General features: G+C 42.4%; 1 protein-coding gene across 1 annotated transcript; it reads right to left on the bottom strand.

Annotated features, from left to right (window-relative positions):
• Positions 1-882: 882 nt before the first annotated feature.
• On the bottom strand, positions 883-24,031 carry LOC134211933 (titin-like). Its single transcript, XM_062689348.1, is given in 12 exon segments — positions 883-1,486; positions 1,489-1,737; positions 1,740-3,614; positions 3,617-3,970; positions 5,188-7,006; positions 7,260-8,851; positions 8,854-9,454; positions 9,456-10,873; positions 10,931-11,028; positions 21,085-21,185; positions 21,254-21,406; positions 21,473-24,031. Coding segments are annotated over 12 exon segments (10,572 nt in total). The 5' UTR covers positions 23,381-24,031; the 3' UTR covers positions 883-1,082.
• Positions 24,032-24,503: the final 472 nt, after the last annotated feature.

Below are 24,503 nucleotides of genomic sequence, written 5' to 3'. Positions count from 1 at the left end.
CATAAACATGTTTCGCCTAGGGACTGTAAAATCATCCTCAATGGCACGACTGTGGAATGGGCCAATGAGGCCGACTACCTTGGCTTGACCCTCTACAGCAAGCTTATCTTCAGGCAACAGGTTGACAAGACGGTGACAAAGTGTAACGTCTTGTTGAAACTACTGTATCCTTTGATTAACCGTCGGTCGTCATTGTCCCTGAAAAATAAGCTTGCTGTCTACAAGCAAATCATCTTTCCTATGATCGAATACGATATCCCGGTCTGGGAGAGCTGCGCTAAAACCCACCACCTCAAACTTCAACGAGTCCAAAACAAATTCCTGAGGATGATCCTCAATACCCCTCCCAGGACTAGAGCATCCGAGGTCCACCGTCTGGCTGGGATAAAAATCTCACATGAACGCTTTGATGAGTGTAAAGAAAAGTTTAGGGTCCGTTGCTTGCATTTGGATCAGGCTCCAATTAGGGCGCCAGTTCCAATCTATCATTTTTAATTAAATTTTTTAATTTCATAACGCCTCCTAAAGGCCGTCATGAAATATTATATTTTAAAACTCAATATAACAATATATAAAAAAACTAATCAGAGTTGGAGGCCAAGCCGACCGATCACTGTATATGTAAAAAATAATTGTAGAACAAAAAATGATTAAATAAAGAAGAATTTTACTACTACTGCTGCATTTCATTACGAAACAGGAACCTACGGAACCTAAAGTAAGATCTCGGTCCGACTTTATCTAAGGAGATTTTAGTGCAATGGCGTACGGACGTGTTTCCAAACAGACGTAAGGCTTAATAAAGCGAACCTTCAATGAATTTTAGGAATTTGTAATTGAAATCCATTTGGATATGTATCTCGAATAAAAACACAACGGAAGTTTCATTCGTATATTTATTTTATTTCAAAAGCGAAGCCATAAAATTGGTATAACATATATTAGTTTAACAAATAAAAAAGTATCCATCAAGCACAGAATATTTTGTCATATTTATTCACTTTATCAATATAAAGTAAGCATCAACAAGCAGCTATTAATGCGATAGGCATTTTGTCAGGATTGTCGAAATAATAACGGAATCATCTTCTATCGTGCATGTAGTATGTATGCTGCTTAGTTACTTTCGAAATCTTATGGTTATCGTTAATGGCATGGGCGGGGCATCGGCCGTCGTTCTGTTGAACATACTGCATCTTGTACGAACTTGTTCCGTGGAATCTGTTATCATCTCCGAACGAAATGCTGGATGCATTGGACTTCGTGGAGCTCTTCGTCGTGTTCAACGCAGCATGGTAGTCACGCAAAACTTTAGTTTGTTGCATGTTGCTGGAATGCTGTCCGATGGTGCTGCTGCTAGTGGTGACATTGGTCGACGTGTTCAACGTAGGTGGAGGACAGGGTTGCAGCTTTGCGCGAGAGTTGATCGTTCCAGATTCTATGGTTTTCAAATAGTTCTGCATTCGAGAGTCTGCAGACTCTTTTCGCGACGGTGCAATGAACTGTAGCTGGTTCGATTCGTTGTAGAATACATGGCACTGTCGTTCAGGTTAGAGATGCTCTTCCGCTGGATGGACCCTGAAACGCTCATACTACTAGCGTTCGATGGGTGAACATTGGATTGCTGTTGTCGACATAATATAGAATTACCGGCATTTTCCGATGAAAACGTACTCTTTCGATTGTAGAGCTTCTCGTCACCATGAGTGGCGGAGTCATGAGACATAATCTGGGAGATTTGCTTGAGTCTGTTCGCTTCGTTTCACTACTTTCTGTCTTCGATGATTTCGTCACAGATGTTGATCCGGAATGTGTTATATTATCTACAGACTTGCTATGTGCCCCATTGACTGTTGAGGCTATATTGCTGCCCTTACCCTCATTAGCTGTTACATGAACCAATTTTCCCCCTATAATCTTGGACGTTGTTGAATGCTTGGAAATGCTTGAATTTTCCTCTCCGAGATGAATACTGGAACTACCACGTTGTTGGTTTCGACCCGTCTTATGCGAATTATCTGTGCTATCAGAAGAATCCTTAACATATACCAGTTTACCACCTACGAGCTTCGTACTCTGGCTGCTACTGGAATGCTGACTTATATTACTATTAGAGGAAGATTTGATGACCTGCTTGGAAACAGCACTACGTTTATCTGATTGAACATCGTGTGCATTGGAGACCTTCTCAGTTATGGTTCTAGTGACCCATTTTCCTCCCACCAGTTTCTTTACTTGCACCTGAGTGGTACCATCATCAACTACTGTTCTTCCACCTTTGTCAACACCATTCCTGTACTGGTCCTGCTGAGCACTCGATCCATGTATTATATTGTTCTTCGAACGTTCTTTTCCGGTGATGGTTTTCGTGGAGTCGTAGCCTTGCAATGACACTTTTCCATCGAATCCAGACGATCGTTTCTCATTGAACGATTTATCAACCTTAACCACTCCATCCTCAACAACCTTCTCGAGTCCTGACTGATGGGCGACTGTTTTGTCCGTGACGACATTCCCATCGATAATTACACGCTGACTTGCTGAAGAAGCGCTCGATCCTGAATAATGCTCGTGCGATGTAGCACGTCCTGCAGGTGTACCATGTGAATCGTCCGATGAGAAGACAATATTCTGACTGGTAGACGACGTTTTATGGTCTGATGTCTTGCCAGATATATGTTGTTGTGACGATATCTTCTGCTGTACATCCGATTGCGGCACAACATTTTTCGATGTATGAAGTTGATGATGTCCGTGGTGTTCATGGAGTTCGCCAGAATGAATAACCTTCTGGGATGTGGTCGACGATGAATAAGCAGTTGATGTAGACGTTTTTCCACTGGTAAGATGTTGCGAGGATACATTATTATGGTGATTGTCAGTTCCTTGCCTAGTGCTTTTGATCGTTTCAGACGTAATATTTACATCATGAGGGCCATGTCCAAGAGGAACTCCAAACGTTGTGTCCGATGTATGAATAATATGCTGACCTGTAGACGATTTTGATGTTTTGTGCGTTGCATGTTGTTCCTGAATGTTCGTACCCTGAATTATATTTTTCATTGATTGAGTATGCGCTGACGAAGTTCCTCTCATCGAAGTCTTTTCAACTGTTCCAGAATGAATGCGTTCTTGAGTATCTTTAGATATAGTCTGTCCGTCAACATTCTGAATTGTTCTCGAATCGATAATGTTCTGAGCCAGATGCTGCTGATTCACATCAGCTTGGTGGATGTGCGAAGTTGAAGAAGTGATTTGTTTCTGGTGCCGTTCGGATGCAAGCGACAGACTAGTATTGTCTTTTGTTTCAGATGTAGTTATTGTTTTACCTGTAGGTTTCGGCTTGTCGCCTTTGAGAATCGTTGTCACAGTTTGAGTGGTTACCATTACAGCACCATCCAAAATACCATTCTCATGAACCTCTTTAATCTCCGCTTCTTTACGCTGTTTCTGTTCTTTGTATTGCTTCAATGAATGGAACTCGCCTTCTATATGAAGATTGTCTTGAGGTTTCACTTGTTTTGGCCTCTCAGCTGGTTGATAGCCCGGTTTTTCCATAGGCCTTTCAAACTCACCTTCTGGTTTAAGGTTGTCTCCATGGCGTATCGGTTTTGTCTTTCTCCCGGTTGATATTTCGGCTTATCAGGTACTTGGAAGGTACCTTCCGGTTTCAGATTATCTTCAGGTCGAACCTGTTTAGGGCGGTCGGCGGGCTTGAATTGTAATTTTTCAGGACGTTCAAACTCTCCTTCGGTGCGAAGGTTATCTCCATGGCGAATAGGTTTCTGTCTCTCTCCTGGTTGATACTTTGGCTTTTCCGGTGTTTCAAATGACCCCTCTGGTCTCAAGTTGTCTTCTGGGCGCACTTGTATCGGACGTTCTGCAGGTCGGAATGCAGATTTTTCAGGACGCTCGAAATTGCCTTCAGGCTTCAGGTTATCACCATGGCGAATGGGCTTTTGTCTCTCACCTGGCTGATACACCGGTTTCTCGGGAGATTCGAATGTACCTTCGGGCTTCAGATTGTCTTCTGGGCGAATTTGTTTTGGACGCTCAGCTGGCTGGTATGGTGCCTTCTCAGGACGTTCGAATGCTCCTTCTGGTTTTAGATTATCGCCGTGACGAATTGGTTTTGACGCTCTCCAGGCTGGAATTTCGGCTTCTCAGGAGATTCAAATGAACCTTCCGGTTTCAGATTATCTTTAGGAATTACTTGCTTAGGCCGTTCTGCAGGGCGGAACTGAGTCTTTTGAGGAGTGGTAAATTCTCCTTCCGGTTTGAGGTTATCTTCAGGCTTTATAGGTTTTGGTCGCTCACCAGCTATATAAACTGTTTTTTCCGTGCGATCAAATGTTCCTTCTAGATGTAAGTTATCTTCATGGCGAACAATTTGCGATCGCTCTACCTTACCCAGATGTACAGGCTGGGGACGTTCAAATTCACCCTCAGGTCGCAAGTTATCTAATGGACGTACTTGCTTCGGCCTTTCAGCAGGCTGGAAACCGGGTTTTGCAGGGCGTTCAAAAGACCCTTCAGGTTTCAAATTATCTTCCGGTTTAACCTGTTTTGGTCTCTCAGCTGGTCGATATTCAGTTTTCTCAGGAGTGGTAAAATCACCTTCTGGTCTGAGATTATCGTCCGGTTTAATCGGTTTCGGACGTTCACCAGCAATGTAAACAGACTTTTCAGTTCTCTCGAAAACCCCTTCCATATGCAAATTATCTTCATGTTTAACTATTTGAGATCTTTCAACCTTGCCGATTGTTACATGTTGTGGTCTCTCGAATTCGCCTTCCGGTTTGAGATTATCTTCTGGGCGAACCTGTTTAGGCCGCTCAGCGGGTCGGAATGGAGCCTTCTCAGGTCTCTCAAAATCTCCTTCAGGTCTGAGATTGTCATCATGGCGAATGGGCTTCTGTCTCTCTCCTGGTTGATATTTTGGTTTGTCATGTGACTCGAATGCTCCTTCTGGTCTCAGATTATCTTCTGGTCGAATCTGTTTTGGTCGCTCAGCTGGTCTAAATGGAGCTTTTTCAGGACGTTCAAAGCCTCCTTCCGGTTTGAGATTGTCCTCTGGACGAACTTGTTTTGGACGCTCTGCTGGACGGAACGGAGCTTTTTCAGGCCGTTCGAAATCACCCTCTGTTCTGAGATTGTCGTCGTGACGAATGGGCTTCTGCCTTTCACCTGGTTGATATTTTGGTTTTTCAGGCGACTCGAATGCTCCTTCAGGTTTGAGATTGTCCTCTGGTCGAATCTGCTTCGGACGCTCAGCTGGTCTAAATGGAACCTTCTCAGGGCGCTCGAAATCTCCTTCCGTTCTAAGATTGTCATCGTGGCGGATGGGTTTTTGTCTCTCACCAGGTTGATATTTTGGTTTTTCTGGTGACTCAAATGCTCCTTCGGGTCTTAGATTGTCTTCCGGACGAACTTGTTTTGGACGCTCTGCTGGACGGAATGGAGCCTTTTCAGGCCGTTCGAAATCTCCCTCTGTTCTGAGATTATCGTCGTGACGAATAGGCTTCTGTCTTTCACCTGGTTGGTATTTTGGTTTTTCAGGTGACTCGAATGCTCCTTCAGGTTTGAGATTGTCCTCTGGTCGAATCTGTTTCGGGCGCTCAGCTGGTCTAAATGGAACCTTCTCAGGACGTTCGAAATCTCCTTCCGTTCTTAGGTTATCATCATGACGGATAGGTTTCTGTCTCTCACCTGGTTGGTATTTGGGCTTCTCGGGTGTTTCAGCTCCTTCTGGTTTAAGATTGTCCTCTGGACGAACCTGTTTTGGTCGCTCAGCTGGTCGGAATGGTGACTTCTCGGGTCTTTCAAAATCTCCTTCTGGTTTGAGATTGTCATCATGACGTATCGGCTTCTGCCTTTCACCTGGTTCGTATTTTGGCCTTTCGGGAGACTCAAAAGCGCCTTCTGGTCTAAGATTGTCCTCTGGTCTAATCTGTTTCGGGCGTTCAGCTGGCTTAAATGGAACCTTCACTGGACGCTCAAAATCTCCTTCCGTTCTAAGATTGTCATCGGGGCGTATGGGTTTTTGTCTTTCCCCTGGTTGATATTTTGGCTTCTCGGGTGATTCAAATGCTCCTTCTGGTCTGAGGTTGTCTTCTGGACGAACTTGTTTTGGACGCTCAGCTGGTCGGAATGGTGACTTCTCCGGTCTTTCGAAGTCTCCTTCCGGTTTGAGATTGTCGTCGTGACGGATAGGTTTCTGTCTCTCGCCTGGTTGGTATTTCGGTTTCTCAGGCGTTTCGAAAGTTCCTTCAGGTTTAAGATTGTCCTCTGGACGAATCTGTTTTGGCCGCTCAGCAGGTCGGAATGGAGCCTTTTCAGGACGCTCAAAGCCGCCTTCAGGCCTCAAGTTGTCGTCGTGTTTAATTGGTTTAGAACGTTCACCAGCCACATAAATAGTTTTTTCGGTTCTTTCAAAGGTTCCTTCAAGGAATAAGTTATCTTCGTGACGGATTACTTGTGATCGTTCTGCTTGATGATAAACTGATGGCTTAGGACGTTCAAAATCTCCCTCAGGTCTGAGATTGTCCTCGGGACGCACCTGTTTTGGACGCTCTGCAGGTCGGAATGGAGCTTTCTCAGGGCGTTCAAAGTCTCCTTCTGGCTTGAGGTTATCATCATGACGTATAGGTTTCTGTCTCTCTCCTGGTTGATATTTCGGCTTCTCGGGAGATTCAAATGTACCTTCTGGTCGAAGATTGTCCTCCGGTCTAACCTGTTTCGGACGTTCAGCTGGTCGGAATGGAGTCTTCTCGGGGCGTTCAAATTCGCCTTCTGGTTTGAGATTGTCATCGTGACGTATAGGCTTCTGCCTCTCTCCTGGTTGATATTTCGGCTTCTCGGGAGATTCAAATGCTCCTTCTGGTCTCAAATTATCCTCTGGTCTGACCTGCTTTGGTCGTTCAGCTGGACGGAATGGAGTCTTCTCTGGACGTTCGAAGTCACCTTCCGGTCTTAGGTTGTCGTCGTGTTTAATAGGTTTCGAACGCTCACCAGCCACATAAACGGTTTTTTCAGTTCGCTCAAATGATCCTTCAAGGAATAGATTATCTTCGCGCCGGATAACTTGTGATCGCTCTGCTTGATGGTAAACTGATGGTTGAGGGCGTTCAAAATCTCCCTCAGGTCTAAGATTGTCCTCTGGTCTGACCTGTTTCGGACGTTCAGCTGGTCGGAATGGAGCCTTCTCAGGACGTTCAAAGTCGCCTTCCGGTTTGAGATTATCACCGTGACGTATAGGCTTTTGTCTCCCCTGGTTGGTATTTCGGCTTCTCGGGAGATTCGAATGCTCCTTCTGGTCTAAGATTGTCCTCTGGTCTGACCTGTTTCGGACGCTCAGCTGGTCGGAATGGAGCCTTCTCAGGACGTTCAAAGTCGCCTTCCGGTTTGAGATTATCATCGTGACGTATAGGCTTTTGTCTCTCCCCTGGTTGGTATTTCGGCTTCTCAGGAGATTCGAATGCTCCTTCTGGTCTAAGATTGTCTTCTGGTCTGATCTGTTTTGGACGTTCAGCTGGTCGAAATGGAGCCTTCTCAGGACGTTCAAAGTCGCCTTCCGGTCTGAGATTATCATCGTGACGGATAGGTTTCTGTCTCTCCCCTGGTTGGTATTTCGGCTTCTCGGGAGATTCGAATGCTCCTTCTGGTCTAAGATTGTCTTCTGGTCTGATCTGTTTTGGACGTTCAGCTGGTCGGAATGGAGCCTTCTCTGGACGTTCGAAGTCGCCTTCCGGTCTGAGATTATCATCGTGACGGATAGGCTTCTGTCTCTCCCCTGGTTGGTATTTCGGCTTCTCGGGAGATTCGAATGCTCCTTCTGGTCTAAGATTGTCTTCTGGTCTGATCTGTTTTGGACGTTCAGCTGGTCGGAATGGAGCCTTCTCTGGACGTTCGAAGTCGCCTTCCGGTCTCAAGTTGTCGTCATGTCTAATAGGTTTTGAACGTTCACCAGACACATAAATAGTTTTTTCGGTTCTCTCGAACGACCCTTCAAGGAAAAGATTATCTTCACGTCGAATAACTTGCGATCGCTCTGATTGATGGTAAACTGATGGTTGAGGGCGTTCAAAATCCCCCTCAGGTCTCAGATTGTCCTCTGGTCGAATCTGTTTCGGACGCTCAGCTGGTCTAAATGGACTCTTCTCAGGACGTTCGAAATCTCCTTCCGGTCTGAGGTTATCATCATGACGGATGGGCTTCTGTCTCTCACCGGGTTGGTATTTTGGCTTTTCGGGCGATTCAAATGCGCCTTCTGGTCTCAGATTGTCCTCTGGTCGAATCTGTTTCGGACGCTCAGCTGGTCTAAATGGACTCTTCTCAGGACGTTCGAAATCTCCTTCCGGTCTAAGATTGTCATCATGTCTAATTGGCTTTTGTCTCTCACCTGGTTGATATTTTGGCTTTTCGGGCGATTCAAATGCGCCTTCTGGTCTCAGATTGTCCTCAGGTCGGATCTGCTTCGGACGCTCAGCTGGTCTAAATGGACTCTTCTCAGGACGTTCGAAATCTCCTTCCGGTCTGAGGTTATCATCATGACGGATGGGCTTCTGTCTCTCACCGGGTTGATATTTTGGCTTTTCGGGAGATTCAAATGCGCCTTCTGGTCTCAGATTGTCCTCAGGTCGGATCTGCTTCGGACGCTCAGCTGGTCTATATGGACTCTTCTCAGGACGTTCGAAATCTCCTTCCGGTCTGAGGTTATCATCATGACGGATGGGCTTCTGCCTCTCACCGGGCTGGTATTTTGGCTTTTCGGGCGATTCAAATGCGCCTTCTGGTCTCAGATTGTCCTCTGGTCGGATCTGCTTCGGACGCTCAGCTGGTCTAAATGGACTCTTTCAGGACGCTCGAAATCTCCTTCCGGTTTGAGATTGTCATCATGTCTAATTGGCTTTTGTCTCTCACCGGGTTGATATTTTGGCTTGTCAGGAGACTCGAAGGCGCCTTCTGGTCTCAGATTGTCCTCTGGTCGGATCTGCTTCGGACGCTCAGCTGGTCTAAATGGACTCTTCTCAGGACGTTCGAAATCTCCTTCCGGTCTGAGGTTATCATCATGACGGATGGGCTTCTGCCTCTCACCGGGTTGGTATTTTGGCTTGTCAGGAGTCTCGAAGGCACCTTCTGGTCTCAGATTATCTTCTGGGCGTATCTGCTTCGGACGCTCAGCTGGTCTAAATGGACTCTTCTCAGGACGTTCGAAATCACCCTCCGGTCTGAGATTATCATCATGTCGGATTGGCTTTTGTCTCTCACCGGGTTGGTATTTTGGCTTGTCAGGAGACTCAAAGGCACCTTCTGGTCTAAGATTGTCTTCTGGTCGGATCTGCTTCGGACGCTCAGCTGGTCTAAATGGACTTTTCTCAGGACGCTCGAAATCTCCTTCAGGTCGGAGATTGTCATCATGTCTAATTGGTTTTTGCCTCTCGCCCGGTTGATTGATATTTTGGCTTTTCCGGTGACTCAAAAGCGCCTTCTGGTCTCAGATTGTCTTCTGGACGTATCTGCTTCGGACGCTCAGCTGGTCTAAATGGACTCTTCTCAGGACGTTCGAAATCTCCTTCCGGTCTGAGGTTATCATCATGACGGATGGGCTTCTGCCTCTCACCGGGCTGGTATTTTGGCTTGTCAGGAGACTCAAATGCGCCTTCTGGTCTCAGATTGTCCTCTGGTCGAATCTGCTTCGGACGCTCAGCTGGTCTAAATGGACTCTTTTCAGGACGCTCGAAATCTCCTTCCGGTCTGAGATTGTCATCATGTCGAATTGGCTTTTGTCTCTCACCAGGTTGATATTTTGGCTTGTCGGGAGACTCAAAGGCGCCTTCTGGTCTCAGATTGTCCTCTGGTCGGATCTGCTTCGGACGCTCAGCTGGTCTAAATGGACTCTTCTCAGGACGCTCGAAATCTCCTTCCGGTCTGAGATTGTCATCATGTCGAATTGGCTTTTGTCTCTCACCAGGTTGATATTTTGGCTTGTCGGGAGACTCGAAGGCGCCTTCTGGTCTCAGATTATCTTCTGGGCGTATCTGCTTCGGACGCTCAGCTGGTCTAAATGGACTCTTCTCAGGACGTTCGAAATCACCCTCCGGTCTGAGATTATCATCATGTCGGATTGGCTTTTGTCTCTCACCGGGTTGGTATTTTGGCTTGTCAGGAGACTCAAAGGCACCTTCTGGTCTAAGATTGTCTTCTGGTCGGATCTGCTTCGGACGCTCAGCTGGTCTAAATGGACTTTTCTCAGGACGCTCGAAATCTCCTTCAGGTCGGAGATTGTCATCATGTCGAATTGGTTTTTGTCTCTCGCCTGGCTGATATTTGGGCTTGTCGGGAGACTCGAATGCTCCTTCTGGTCTCAGATTGTCCTCTGGTCGAATCTGTTTCGGGCGTTCGGCTGGCCTAAATGGACTCTTTTCAGGGCGCTCAAAATCTCCTTCCGGTCGAAGGTTGTCATCATGGCGGATTGGCTTTTGTCTTTCACCAGGCTGATATTTTGGCTTTTCAGGAGTTTCAAATATTCCTTCGGTTCGTAAATTATCCTCTGGACGAATTTGTTTAGGTCTTTCTGCCGGTTGGAAAGACGTTTTCTCTGGTCTCACAAAATCACCTTCCGGTTTCAAGTTATCTTCATGACGGATGGGCTGTTGTCTTTCAATTACAACGCTGGATTGTTTCAGTCTTGCAATGTCAACATTTTCAAAATCTTCTTTGGTCCACGTGAGTCTCCGGTTGGAGACGTTCTGTTCAGTGCTGCTTCGCTCAATGGACGAAGACTCCACGCGACTTAGATAATCCTCGGCGTCTTCTTTTGTCCAAGTCCGACGTCGAACAAACGTGCTCTCTTCATTAACTTGAGAGGATTCTGGAAAAAATGGTACTTGAAACACAAATTTAAATTACATGAATATTAGAGAACTACCTTGCTGATAGAAGTTTTCTGTAGTACTAACAGTAGCAAGCTTTGATGACGACGTTTTCTGAGTTGTTCCACTACCGCAGTTGAAGCAATTGTGACGACTGGAAATGCAAAAAAAAGCAAACATTAGTTGAATAAGCGACTCTTATTGTACACACCAAACTATAAAATTATCAAAGTGTGTGACTAGATAGATTTAATTTTCCTTGCTGAATGCTGCAAAATGCATCAACGAGGAAGTCCAATTGTAAATCTTATTGTAGGTAATTACTTATTATTTAGCATACAGCTTTAGAACTCTGCCTACTATCTGATATTATAACGTCAGCATTCATAATTACAATGATTGGATGCTTATTTTCAACGCTGCATACATTGATGCTTTTAGTCTAGTTAAAGTGCGCTGACTCCACCCTCTGTCTATCGATCAGCTGTATTTAATCCTCTAAAACTCATGTGTTTCAAGTTAGAAATTTAATAACCAAAAATAATAAATAATAATTAATTGTGCAATTGGACAGAAGTTACGGACCAAAAACAAAAGGGTGCCGACAACCGACCACCTTCCCCTATCATAATACTCCTGGAGCAGTTTTCTCGGAAATAGCCATATCTCTGCCTATTCCTGACAAATTCTCTAACTTCAGCCAGAATTGGATGGTAAATTAGTTCAAGTTTCTGGCATGAAACATGATGAAAACACAAATACATGACAAGCAGATGAATACATGTATTTCAACATACTCTCGGAACACATTTCCAATGTGCGCAGTTTAATCTAGGATTGAGGAAAGGAATGGATTTGGATTGAGGAATCCAATCCAAATCCGTTCCAACCCAATTTAATCCAATCCAAATTTAATCTAAATACAGTCCAAGTCCAAAGTTAAGCACAAATCTAAGTACAGTCCAAATGAAATCCAAATTCAATACAAATCACATTCAAATCCAATCCAAATCGACTCCAATCTCAATGCAATTCAAATCCAATACAAATTCAATTAAAATCAAATCCAAATCAAATCCAAATCCAATCCAAATAAAATTTAAATCCCATCCAAATCCAAATCCTATCAGAACCAAACCAAATTCAATCCCAATTCAATCTAAATCCAGTCCAAGTCAAACCAATCCAAATCTACTCCAAATGCAATTCAAATTTAATCCAAAGCCAATTCAAACTCAATCCAAATCAAAATCCAATCCATATCCAATCCAAATCCTATCCAAACCAAACCAAACTAAATCCAAATGTAATCCAAATTCAATATAAATCCAAACGAAGTCCAACCAATCCAAATTCAATACAATCAAATTCAAATCCAATTCAAATCTACTCCAATCTCAATGCAACCCAAACAAAAATCAATCTGAATCAATCAAACCAAATTCAATCCAATCCAAATCCAAATCCAATCCAAGTTCAATCTAAATCCAGTCCAAGTCCAACCAATCTAAATCCAATCAAAAGGAAATCCAAATCCAATACAAATACAATATAAGGGGGGTCCCGTAGCGTAGTTGGCTACACGTTCGCCTTTCAAGCGAATGGTCATGGGTTCGATTCCCAGCCCCTCCACCAAAACCCTCGTCAGTCGCCGGATGCGCAGCCTATGCGGTGCCGTATTGGGGTGCACGCCTCACCGTCACAGCTGCCTGATGACGACTGACAACTTGTTCTTCTCGGAGGCATTCCTCCAACGTTACCCGGATAAATGGCAACCGGACAATGCAACGATCATTGGATACACGACATGGACAAAACGAACACAATGGACTCACGACGAGATGGACCAGCAACGACAACAACAATGAATAATGGAAAAATCTAAAAATAGATTCTGTGTGGATGCTGGCTGCAGAATACCACAATAGATCTCGGCACAGTAGCGGTTAAGTAACACAGAGTGCCTATAAAATAAATAAAGGAATAAAAAAAACAAATACAATACAAATCCAATCCCTCCTTAGCCGTGCGGTAAGAGGCACAGCTACAAAGCAAGACCATGCTGAGGGTGGCTGGGTTCGATTCCCGGTGCCGGTCTATGCAATTTTCGGATTGGAAATTGTCTCGACTTCCTTGGGCATAAAAGTATAATCGTGTTAGCCTCATGATATACGAATGCAGAAATGGTAACTTGGCTTAGAAACCTCGCAGTTAATAACTGTGGAAGTGCTAAATGAACACTAAGCCCGGAGGCGGCAAGGTCCCAGTAGGGGATGCAATGCCAATGAAGAAGAAGAAGAAGAAGAAGACAAATCCAATCCAAATCCAATCCAAATTCAATCCAAATCCAATCAACATTCAAACCAAACCAAATTCAATCCAATCCAATCCAAATTCAATACAAATCAAACTCAAATCTAATCGAAATCGACTTCAATGTCAATGCAGTTCAAATCCATTAAAAAATCAATCCGAATCCAATCCAAATCCAATCCAAATCTGATCCAAATCCAATCCAAATCTGATCCAAATCCAAATCTGATCCAAATCCAATCTAAATCTAATCCAAATCTAATGCAAATCCAAATCCAATTCCAGACCAAATTCATATACAATCCAATTCAATCTAAATCCAGTCGAAGTCCAACCAATCCAAATTCAATACAAATCAAATTCAAATCGACTCCAATCTCAATGCAAACAAAAATCAATCCAAATCCAATTCAAATTCAATCCAAATCCAATCCAAATCCAATCCAGTCCAATCTAAATTCGATGCAAATCCAATCCAAACCTAATCCAAATCCAAATCCAATCAAAAACTAATCCAAATCCAATCCAAATCCAATCCACATCCAATCCAAATCCTATCCAAACCAAACCAAATTCAATCCTTTCCTTTTTGTTCACTTCCTTTTCCGCCAAGTGCGTGATGAGAAAGGATGTGAAGGCGATGGCACAAATCTCCCAAATTGGGGTGAACGTGCCCCTGGAGCCGGCGTTCTAATACCTGTCTAGTGTCTAGCGTACTGGTTTCGTGGGATCAAACCTCACCGAAGAAAGTGGTTACCCTTTAATACATTTTTCGAACTAAATCTTTTACATGTATTGAAATTGCACAAATCGAGTTTCAGACATAGTATTAAAATTGTGTGTCTGGATCTTAGGGGCTCCATACACGCTCCGACATGTTGTACAACTTTGACTCCGCCCCCAGGAAATTTCCTGGGTCGGGTGGAGTCAAAGTTGTACAACATTAGTTATACCAAAGATTTCAATTTTAAAGTAAATCGGAAGACTGTGGTGGGCCGGGCACGTAGTCAGAATTTCGGACAGTAATTCGGTGAAAATGGTTCTCGACAACGATCCTACGAAAACAAGGAGGCGAAGACTTTTGTGTACTGCAGAGGCCACTCCGGCCTTAGTCTGAGCTTTGAGCTTGAGCTTGATTGACTGCCCGTAGTTGCTACTCCATTATGACCAGATCAGCTGTTCTTGCACAGGGAACCAACAGATGTTTGCTTGGGACTAGCACACATCTTCAATGTACAAGTGCTGGTGATCTCATTTGTTAGGTCATACTGGCGCCTGCCACGTCAGAATGCAAGTCAATGTAGGGAAGGGGGAGGAAATGATGATGCAATCACTCGCCCACTGCAAGCCGAATATACCTCTGCACTTGCCACGAGTTCAAGCGGAATTTGTTGTAATTTTTGGGTTAGGTTTGAGAGGCAGAGGTCCGTCTTGGTTAACAAGCTACCAATGTGATAGATAGAAGAAAGCAACTGATGGAATTTCTAATTGGATGAAACGAGCTCTATAGTTCAATTCTAGCAGATTACTGTTAGAATCAGGGATGCACTGCTGGCGAACATGAGTCGATGCACGATTGTTCGTTCCACCGCTTTGTTATTGAACAAGTGAATCGGCGCATGCGGTTGTTCGTAGCCTCTGGAGAGTAAGGTGCCTCATCCGACAAAGTTGTTCTGGATTCAAAACAAAGACGAATAAACTTGCTCTCCATGCGCTAGCGACTAAGGTTTATGGGAGAGTGTAACACTCAGCGATTAACTATAGAATCGTAAGTTGTAACAAGAGAGGAGTAAGCTTGTTCGCTGTTGAAATAAGAGAGCGACAAAGATGATAAGCTGGCGATATAGGGTGTATGGTGTGGATGGGTTTTACTTCATTTAGTGTGGTTCAAAAGCGCATTAATCAATTTTAACTACATTTAAACTACATATTCTCTATATCACGAAGCTAATTATTTCTGTTTTAGAAAATAGGGAGGATATGTCGGTAGTGGATTTTTTTTTAGAAAACCAATGATTCAGTATTGCTTTTAAAAGCATTTGTAGATTTCAATCAAATTTGGAATACATCAATTATATCAAGAGGTCGATTATTCAGAGGGCCGAGTGGGTTTTTTAGTAGATGGAGAGGGTATGAATGAGGTGCTCATTTAGTGGGGTGGGAGCGGTTTTTCGAAAATGAATATGTTATTCGGTATCACTTCCAAGCACATGAATCGATTTCAATCAGCTAGGTTTGTATTACATTCAGGAATTACATATACTTTTGTCAATCATTGTATAAGCCAAGGCACTAGACTAAAAACTGTGTCCCATTCCAAGACTTCGAGGACTCAAGGAGTGTATATTAATCCTCCTTGCAATGTCAATCCCAACGGCTTAAATGTAGAGTCAAGTTGAGCATTGATATCCATAATAATTTTTAACAACACTGCACAGTAGGCCTGTCCGCTTTTATGATTGAACTGCATTTATGATGTACTTCAAACATTAATAATGACAAGAAAAGTGATAGATGTCGTCGAATCTATCACTTTCCAGGATTCTTTCACGAACTGGCTGTGTATGTGTAGACTAGACTACTGTCCATGATCGCATATTTGTAACATTTGCATTTTGGTTGATTTAGTAAATCGTTTGTCCATCCTCCCCACAACCTCAATTTTTTCCAGCTTACCACAGATAAGCAAGATAGTAAAGCCTATTTTACTGTTGTGGGATTATATGCAGTAAATTGAGGTTTCTGAACGATTCACAGGCTTTTTACAAAATGAACAAAAATGCTAGTGTTACAAATATGCGATCATGGGCAGACTAGACTAGACTAGACTAGAACATATAGCCTTTACGTATACTTTGTATACGAGAAAGGCAACAATTATAAGTCCGAAACGTTTACAACAGGACCAGTACCTGTCAAAAATATAAGGTTAGGTTCATCACGCGCAATAACCTATCGAAGAAATGAATGTACCCCTAAAAATCTGCATCAGATGGAAACCTGAAAAAAAAACTTTTACCTAATTTTCCCGTAGATTTCTAATTTACCGGACACGTAAGTTTCACGTGAATTTTTTAAGCATTTGCAGTGAATGTAGCTGAAAATTTAGATAGAAACAACTTTCAGATTATTTGAAGTGCACAGTAGGGAAAGAGATGGTTTGGTTTCACATTACAATTCAAACCGGATGTATTTATTTATGAACTGGACTTTCGAAATTCACAACTGGCGCCAATCTTTAAATGATTATTCCACTAACAGTGCTTCATTTACACGTCGATAGTCATGCGGTCTATATGCAGGCCTATTGATCCCGACGTCCACGGTTCGAACTAACTTCACTTTTTTTAATCATTTTCATAAGGCAACATATTGAAACTCTTTTCTTATGGCAAATTTAGTGTTAATTTTATAACCGAACCAGCACCTGGAGTGCAATATTATATTCAACCAGAACCCGACTCAAACTGGAAATATTATAAATGTTCAAACACAAGTCGATCCCTTGCCATCGGAATACAAATCGTAGGATTTCCAATCCGATGGATGTACGGGTTTACGGATGTTTACGGGTGAAAATTCAATGCAATCTGTTACCACCACAGGCTTGTCATCTATTTTTTTTTTAGCATGTTATCATGAGTGTCCTCCGAAAATTTACCTGCATTTGAATAAAACTGATTTATTACAAGACGTTTTAAGTTTGTAGGCAAATTAGTATGAGGAAAATTATTTCTCCATTTTATACTGATTATGGCTCTTCCCTATTAAGCGCAGGTTAAAAGAAAATCTACATAGGGAAGATCCATTAATTATTCATCACAAGAATTGGGTATTTTCAACCCCCCTTCCCCCTATGTCACACTTTTTGTATGAAACATCTGAAAATTTTGTATGGAACGTCACACTTCGCTCAATCCCCCTCTAAGCGTTACGTAATTTGTGGACGCTCTCAAGGCCAAACGGAGTACTCAGGAGCTTTCACTCAATGAAAACCGCGTCTTGATTAATCGCCCCAATAATTAGTACCTTATCGATTTGAATAGAGGTTGAGTATCTTTAGTCATGATCGCTAAACTCCTTTGAGAGCATCACTGATACGTGCAGTGCAACATAGTAGTCTGAAATTGTTTGTGCTATCTTTCACGCAAATAGCTCCAAAAGTACCATTAGATTAAATTCGATTGCCGTTTTGACTCATATTCAGAACACTTTCAATTAAAATATTTTTGTTGACCAATTGTTTCTATCGGGTAGTGCAAGAATAGAGAATATACGCGCTTGGTAATTATATTTTATTGGTTGTATGTATCAATGATGAATAATTTTATTCTGTTAAAAACTGTCTCTTTGATTCGAATTCCAAACATCACCTTAAATGCACCAAAATACAAAATTTCATTGTTAACACATTATAGACGATTCTAAAGTCCTTAATCTGTACGCCTGGCGTGAAAAATTGTTTATATATATATGTTATATATGTTATATATATATATAGATCTCCATGTTATGATTGTTCGGAATATGAGTTTGTTCGGGATTTGAGTCAAAACGGTACTAACTAATCACGAACAAATCACGAAATCAAAATGTTTTTTATATGGGTGAATTTGTCAATTGTTTCAGAGCGTCATTTTTTGTTCTTCTGATTAATCCTTCATCTTCTTCGTTTTCTTTCTCATCTTCAATGGCTCTAAATTCCATCTGGAGCTTAGGCCGCTTTTTCCTCAGTTATTAATAGAAAGATTTTCTTTGCCCGCCAATGTATGAGCATGTATCTTGCGGGGAAGAAGAATGATACAAACCATTGAAAAAAAAGTTACGAGATTTTAATGTGATTGAAATGCGTTCAAAAATCATACGTTACTTAATTACCCACTCATCCATAATCGTCTTCAGAAAATAAAGAATGTATGTATACCCAATTTAGTTGAAATCCACCCATGAATATATGTTCCTTATTTGTTTGCAATCGACCCACGTGTTCAGAATTTACACATAATTCTTTGTTTTCTACAGTAGTCCCTCCCTCTTTACCATATGACCTATGAAGCCCTAAAGGTAATTCAGCGGAATTTGACGAAAAATATATGGGCTAAGTATCAAATCTGCCATTTCCGTCGCCGTTCCGCTGTATTGCGTGGGAGCCTCTAATCCCATTCATAAGTTGCTCCATTAATAATGAATGTGTATTCCAAATTAGGTTAAAATCGAACCATGCATTCAGAAGTTACAGTGAATTTTATGGGATTTCCCAAATGTACTAATCATCAAAAGCTGAACTTGTTCATAAAATGAACAAGACAAGATTGCCTTTATTCGCTAAGTGTAACACTCTCCGACAAACGTTTACTCCCTACGTATAAAACCAAGCGAACAAGGCTGAATCGCTGGAGACCACGACAAAGGATTAATCTTGTCTGTAACAACTTATGACTAAACGACTCTAGGAGGTAGGAGAGTCGGTCACATGGCATGATTAACGTTGCTCTCGTACGTTTTGTTCTCTCTCTGTTACGCTTAGCGAGTAACTGGTAGTCGCATATCAGAACGAACACAAGCTACTCTGGTGGACCGTTACTCTCTTGTTCTTTGTCGCTAGAAGCGATTTCTTAGCATCCCTGGTTAGAATACTCAAGTTTTAAGGTATAGGAATTGTAATGGAAACGGTATGGAAGTCCATTTCCAGTTCTAGCGATTGCTAGAACATGAGAAATATAGAGAAAGATACAAAGTAGGAGAATGGAACGGACCTGGGGTTGAAGCCACGACCTTCTGCGTATGAGGCAGAAGCAGTAGCCATATGACTACCAAGCCCGTTATACTGCAGAGGCCACTCCGGCCTTAGTCTGGTAATAAAAATAAAAAGAATCGATTAAATGGAAGATACGGTGCGCCTCAACGCGCCGATATGAAGGCAACGATTTGCCACGCGTTGCTGTGATAAATTAGTTCGACCGCCATTCGTTGTAGTGCTTTAGTCATGTTCGCCTGTTTTTAGCAAAAGTGGACTATATTGTTAATAAAGAATATTTGATTACAGCCTATTCAGATTACGCAATTTATCATATTACTAAATATTGTGTTAAAGTGGAAACAAATATCCTGAGCCAGCTATTCCAATATGAGCGTTTGATTAGCTCTTGGGCTTCCACTCAGTTTAAACGGTTTTGGAGTAGTTTGGATTCATGTCGCCAAACAAAATTGTATATCCGAGAACCATCTCCGGTAGTAGCAAACTATTTAGCTAATCTGTCTAAACAGAATTGCAGTGTCTTAGTCAAGGCCTTGGCAGGTCACTGCCGATTCATACCGTGCAAATTCATATTTCGGACGCTTAAGGGATTTGTGAGATTGACACGGGCTAATCACACAAACTATTAACTAATTCCTTTTGAACACAACCAAATCCAAAACGTAAGGGTCACAACATATGAATGTCTGTTTAATATTCAGTCCTCTCAGCCTAGAACATTTACTATCACTGGAAACTTGAGACTCCTGTTGAAATCTAACTTCGGACACTTGCACGCACTGATTCATTTTTCGGACATTATAAACTCGAACTTCGGACAGCAAATTAAAATAAAACCGGGAGATAAAGTTTTAATTTTCCTCCATAATCTGTCATTTAACATTTAAATAAACAATCGTTTTAAAATAACTATGGTTGAAGTGTATTAATATTGAATTTAAACATGCTGTATTTTGAATGAGCTCAATGACACATTTCAAGAGAAATATTTCAAAAATACTCCCATATAAATTCTGGTGTCCGAAGTTTGAATGCGTCCGAAATATAATTGCACACGGTATTTGGTTACAGTCTATTCAGATTATGCCATTTATCATAATAATATTGTGTTAAAATGAAAATAATGTAAGGGGATTGGCATCAAGTTATTATTTATCATAGCTATTATGATAATAAATAAAAGTTATACCCAGCCACCCTTTAGCATACAGTGCAAGCGCTAAAAGTGTTAGAAAATTGTACCTTGGAAACAATTATAGGCAATATATTCAATATATTCAATGTTGCCATAGTACCTTCGAAACCACGATTATTAACCAATTTTAAAGCGTTCCTCGAACATGGTGATAAAAACCAAAATACATTACAAGGCAATTAATATGTCTCTTAATATAACTTAGAAAGATAACATTTATAAAATCATTACCAGACATACTACGAATTCCATCGGAGGATAAACTAGCTCCAGTTTACGCAGTATAATATTTATATTAGGTCCCAAATTGTAGCAAACAACCTTCATTACATCATTATGTTTCCACTGCACGTATTAAACCACAAGAGCCTAATTCCACCGGTTCAGTTGCAGCCGGCTCGACCACATAGGATACGGCCGAGTGCAAAAAAAAACGAAGAATGAGTAAACAAAACAGAAAACCTAAATGATGACGACATGGCCTGTAAACGATCTGCGATGATGACGACGATGATGTCATGCAGCCGATCGCACTGAAAATGTAAATTAACAACACAAGTAGACTCGGTATCTATAAACCGCCAACGCCACAGTTTGTCTGATCAACACCCAGTTTGCAACGGTCCACCAATGATCATACCGAACATGACCAAAATGGAACATCACCAACGTCATGCAAATCACAGCTCACCAACGCTTACAGCGCCCCCAGCGGTCTAGTTCCTCAGAGGCTAATCCCGTCGATGTACAGAGGCGATCTCAATTGACCATTTATGGGAGTGTTATACTGTGCGCTGTAGTTGACTGGCAAAACAGGTTTCGCTTTGGTGCCCGAGGCTTCGGCACTCGTTGGCGTCGTCGAGTCAGAGCGTGGACGTTATTCATTGAGGTACGTTTCTCGGTGAATTCATTTGCGTGGTCGTTCGTCGGTCATAAATACTCACCCACAGGTACAGATCTCACAGATGCATTGCTCCTTGACAACTTTCTCGGATTGCCGATTCAGCTTATTAAGATCACTTCTATCTTTGATGATGACTTTATCCTGAAATTAATGCAATGAAGTTCAGACATGGCTCACGTCTTCTCATTGGCCTAGCGTGAAGTACTTACAACTGTGTCAATAGACTGCAGGTTCTTTACTCGCTCCGACTCATTCAATTCGGTGCGACCCCTGCTTTCTTCAAGGTAACTTATTTTTTCCAGCACATCTGTGTGCTTTTTCTGATCTACTGTCGTCCATTGCTTAGTTTTCGCATCATAAACCTGCACATTAGAATGTTATTGTTAGAAACTATGAATGGAACTAAAAATCAACATTATAGCACATACCTTGGTTAATTGGATCGTTGTTGTAATGTTCGCCAGTTCGGGGCGTTCCACCTCAAGTTCGTGAACGATTTCCTCGGGAATAGAAACAGTGATGTCCTTTTCGAGGATGGTTTTCTGGTCAACCAGCTCCCAACGTTTCGTTTTCGGATTAAACAGTTTCGCTTCGAAAGATGTTCGCGTGACATTTGTTACGTCATCCTGAATATCCTGGATAATCACATCCTTGGGGACAATTTTCTGGTCGATCAGATTAAGGCGTCTCACCTTCTCGTCGTAGGTCTTGCGCTTCAGGATGGAGGAGTTAGATTCGCGCTGCTCGTAGAAATCGGTGACCTTCTTGCGGGAGCTACTTTTCTCGTCCATTTTCTCAAAATGGGAAGAACTTTCGTACGTTTTAGTGCTTTCAGCATGCTGATTCAGGTGTGAGGAAGTGTCTTGAGATGATTCTGTGGCTAATTGCGTGCTTTGAATCGTATTTCCCAAAGAGTCATGCGCTGAAGACAAACTGCTGATTGTATGCGCGGAGACGTCTCTAGTTAACATGTTATTGTCTACTTGCTGACTTGAGTCTTGGATTTTATAATTTTCTAGAGACGTGGAATCTATTACAGAACTCTTTAAGTTTGTGTTTTGATGAGCACTGATAGATTTATTGGAACTCGATGAGATCTTCTGGTCTGATGCGGATGTGGACATGTACGTAGATGAGCTGGACGTGGCATGTTTAGAATCATGAGTGCTAGAGCTGCTTTGAATCACGTTTTCACCGGAGGGTCCAATATATGTACCACCACTAGTTTGGAATGTTGACGACGAAAATCCTTGGGCAGACTTTGACGATGACTTCGTGTTGGTGATTTTATTACCGGCAGAATCATAGATGATCTCTGTTGTTGGAGCATTTTTCTCCGCCATAGAGTAGCTCTGACTGTCGGCATAGTGCTTTCCGCCTGAACCATCAACGTGATAAGTGCTAGATTGTTGTAAAATGGAATGATCTCCTCCCAAGTCCCTTAACTGACTCCCGATTGTCAGTTTTGTGTCTTTTGCATTGGAATCTGACTTTAACATTTTTATATCGGCACTGTCCGAATGGAATGTTGAAGAATCCAGGATCGTATTCGACGTGGATGACGATTGTGTTTTCGATGATGTCATGTTGCTTGATTTCATTAACGAACTACTCGTTTGCTGCGCGCTAGAAGAACTTTGATCACTTATCATTTTTTCACTACTGCTCATCGAAGACTGATGCGTTTTTATGGCACTGTTATTAACTGTGGAACTGGAGCTGCCACTTTGCACCATTTTGCTACTGGACATGCTTTTTGATACACTCGACACGTTCCCACTGATATGGCTTTTCGTCGAACCTTGAATGTCTGATATTGTTGCTTTCGCTACTTCGTCGAAATTGGTCAAAGCTTCGCGTAGTTCTTTGTCACTTTTGGAACTATCACTGACTTTTTGAACGGTTGAAATACGTTTTGTTGAGTCAACCGTGTCACTGGCTATATACTTTATTTCTTGAATTATATTATCGATTTGTTTCGACCCAATCTGACTTTTCGATTCACTGAACTTGTGACCCTGTTGCGATTCTTTTACACTTGTGCCCCCGCCCATGTTGGTCTTTGATTCACTCATTTTTTGCGACATATCGTGTGCACCACTAACTGCCACATGTTCAATCACATTTTTACTAGTTGAACTGGACGACGCTTTTTGCGTTTTACTGCTACTGCTAGTGCTGCTGCTAGTATATGTCGTGGAAGAACCTTGCTGATGTACATCCGTACCAGTTGTACTGAGCTCCGTTCCACCAGCTACAGAGTGAATTATTTTTTCAGAGTCAATCAAACTCTGACTCTTCAACTTATCCCGTTCATCACGCTTTTTTATTCCCATCTTGTAAACACTTTCACCCCAATCGTTTTAATCGATTTGTAATCACTTTTGTAAATTTTTCTCAGATGTATTCAATTAATTTAATCACTTATAGCTCAGCACTTTGCATCACATGCCATGCATCCGCATCAAGTAGGCACTTGCTAATCTATTCAGAAAATTCTCCGCCTCCGCTGTTATTTGCTTTTTTCACCCGCAACTTCTCTCAGATTGCTATGATGAGGTAATTCGTTTCAGTTGCTCCACAAAAACGCCACAAAAGTATCACTTTTTCCTCAATCTTCTTAGTAGAAGGTAATTTATAGGTACACTACACTAGCTGCGCGAACCGTCACGGCAAGTCCGGAGAGAGATCACTTGTTCACTGTTCCACGAGTACGACTCAACTAAGCGGAGTTTTCGAAATTCATTCAATTAAATATCAACCCGCGAACTCGGTGACTGTCGCGCGAAGGTCTTTTCAATCTACGGACGGACCCAACCCGAGAACAGATCCGCGCGAGAGACTGCTTGATCGAATGAGTGGGAACGTTCGACACCTACGTACTTTGCGTGTGGTGACAGCGATTAAGCTCTTTCGTTTTAAGGCATGGAGTGACTGCTTTACAAGTTTTGATCAGCGCCAGCGCACTAGCGTCGACCGATTCTGCCGGTGACTCAAATCGAACTGAAAACTGTCCACTTAGGTCCGAAGCGGCACCGGCGCCGCGTAAAACGTCGCGAAAATGAACCCTCCGTATTCTCTCCATGCTCAGTCGCGTGATTCTCGATCAAATAGTCAACAGGTTCATCAACCGATCTCGCGAAATTCTCAACCAACCGCGCGCTCGCACATCGCATCTCGCTAACAAAAGTCATTCCACCCACAGACTCCGAGACTCCCAATCGATTCATGCCGGGAAGAGATAAAACACAAAACTTTTCACCTCTAAAAGGAAAAATAGCTTCACCGCTCGGTGTCGTTTATACTCTCTTTGGAAGTCGGCTGCGCGGCGGTAATTTATTGCACATTACTCAGCTTGTCGCGGCGATGTCGCCGTTGAGCCGACATGTAGGTAGTACAGGCTATGCATTATTCGTGGATCTATAAATAGAGACTTGCGTAAACGAACCTTTTATCCAG

The sequence above is a fragment of the Armigeres subalbatus genome, chromosome 2 (assembly GCF_024139115.2).
Source record: "Armigeres subalbatus isolate Guangzhou_Male chromosome 2, GZ_Asu_2, whole genome shotgun sequence".
Lineage (NCBI taxonomy): Eukaryota > Metazoa > Arthropoda > Insecta > Diptera > Culicidae > Armigeres > Armigeres subalbatus.
This window is presented reverse-complemented; position numbering and strand designations above follow the sequence as displayed.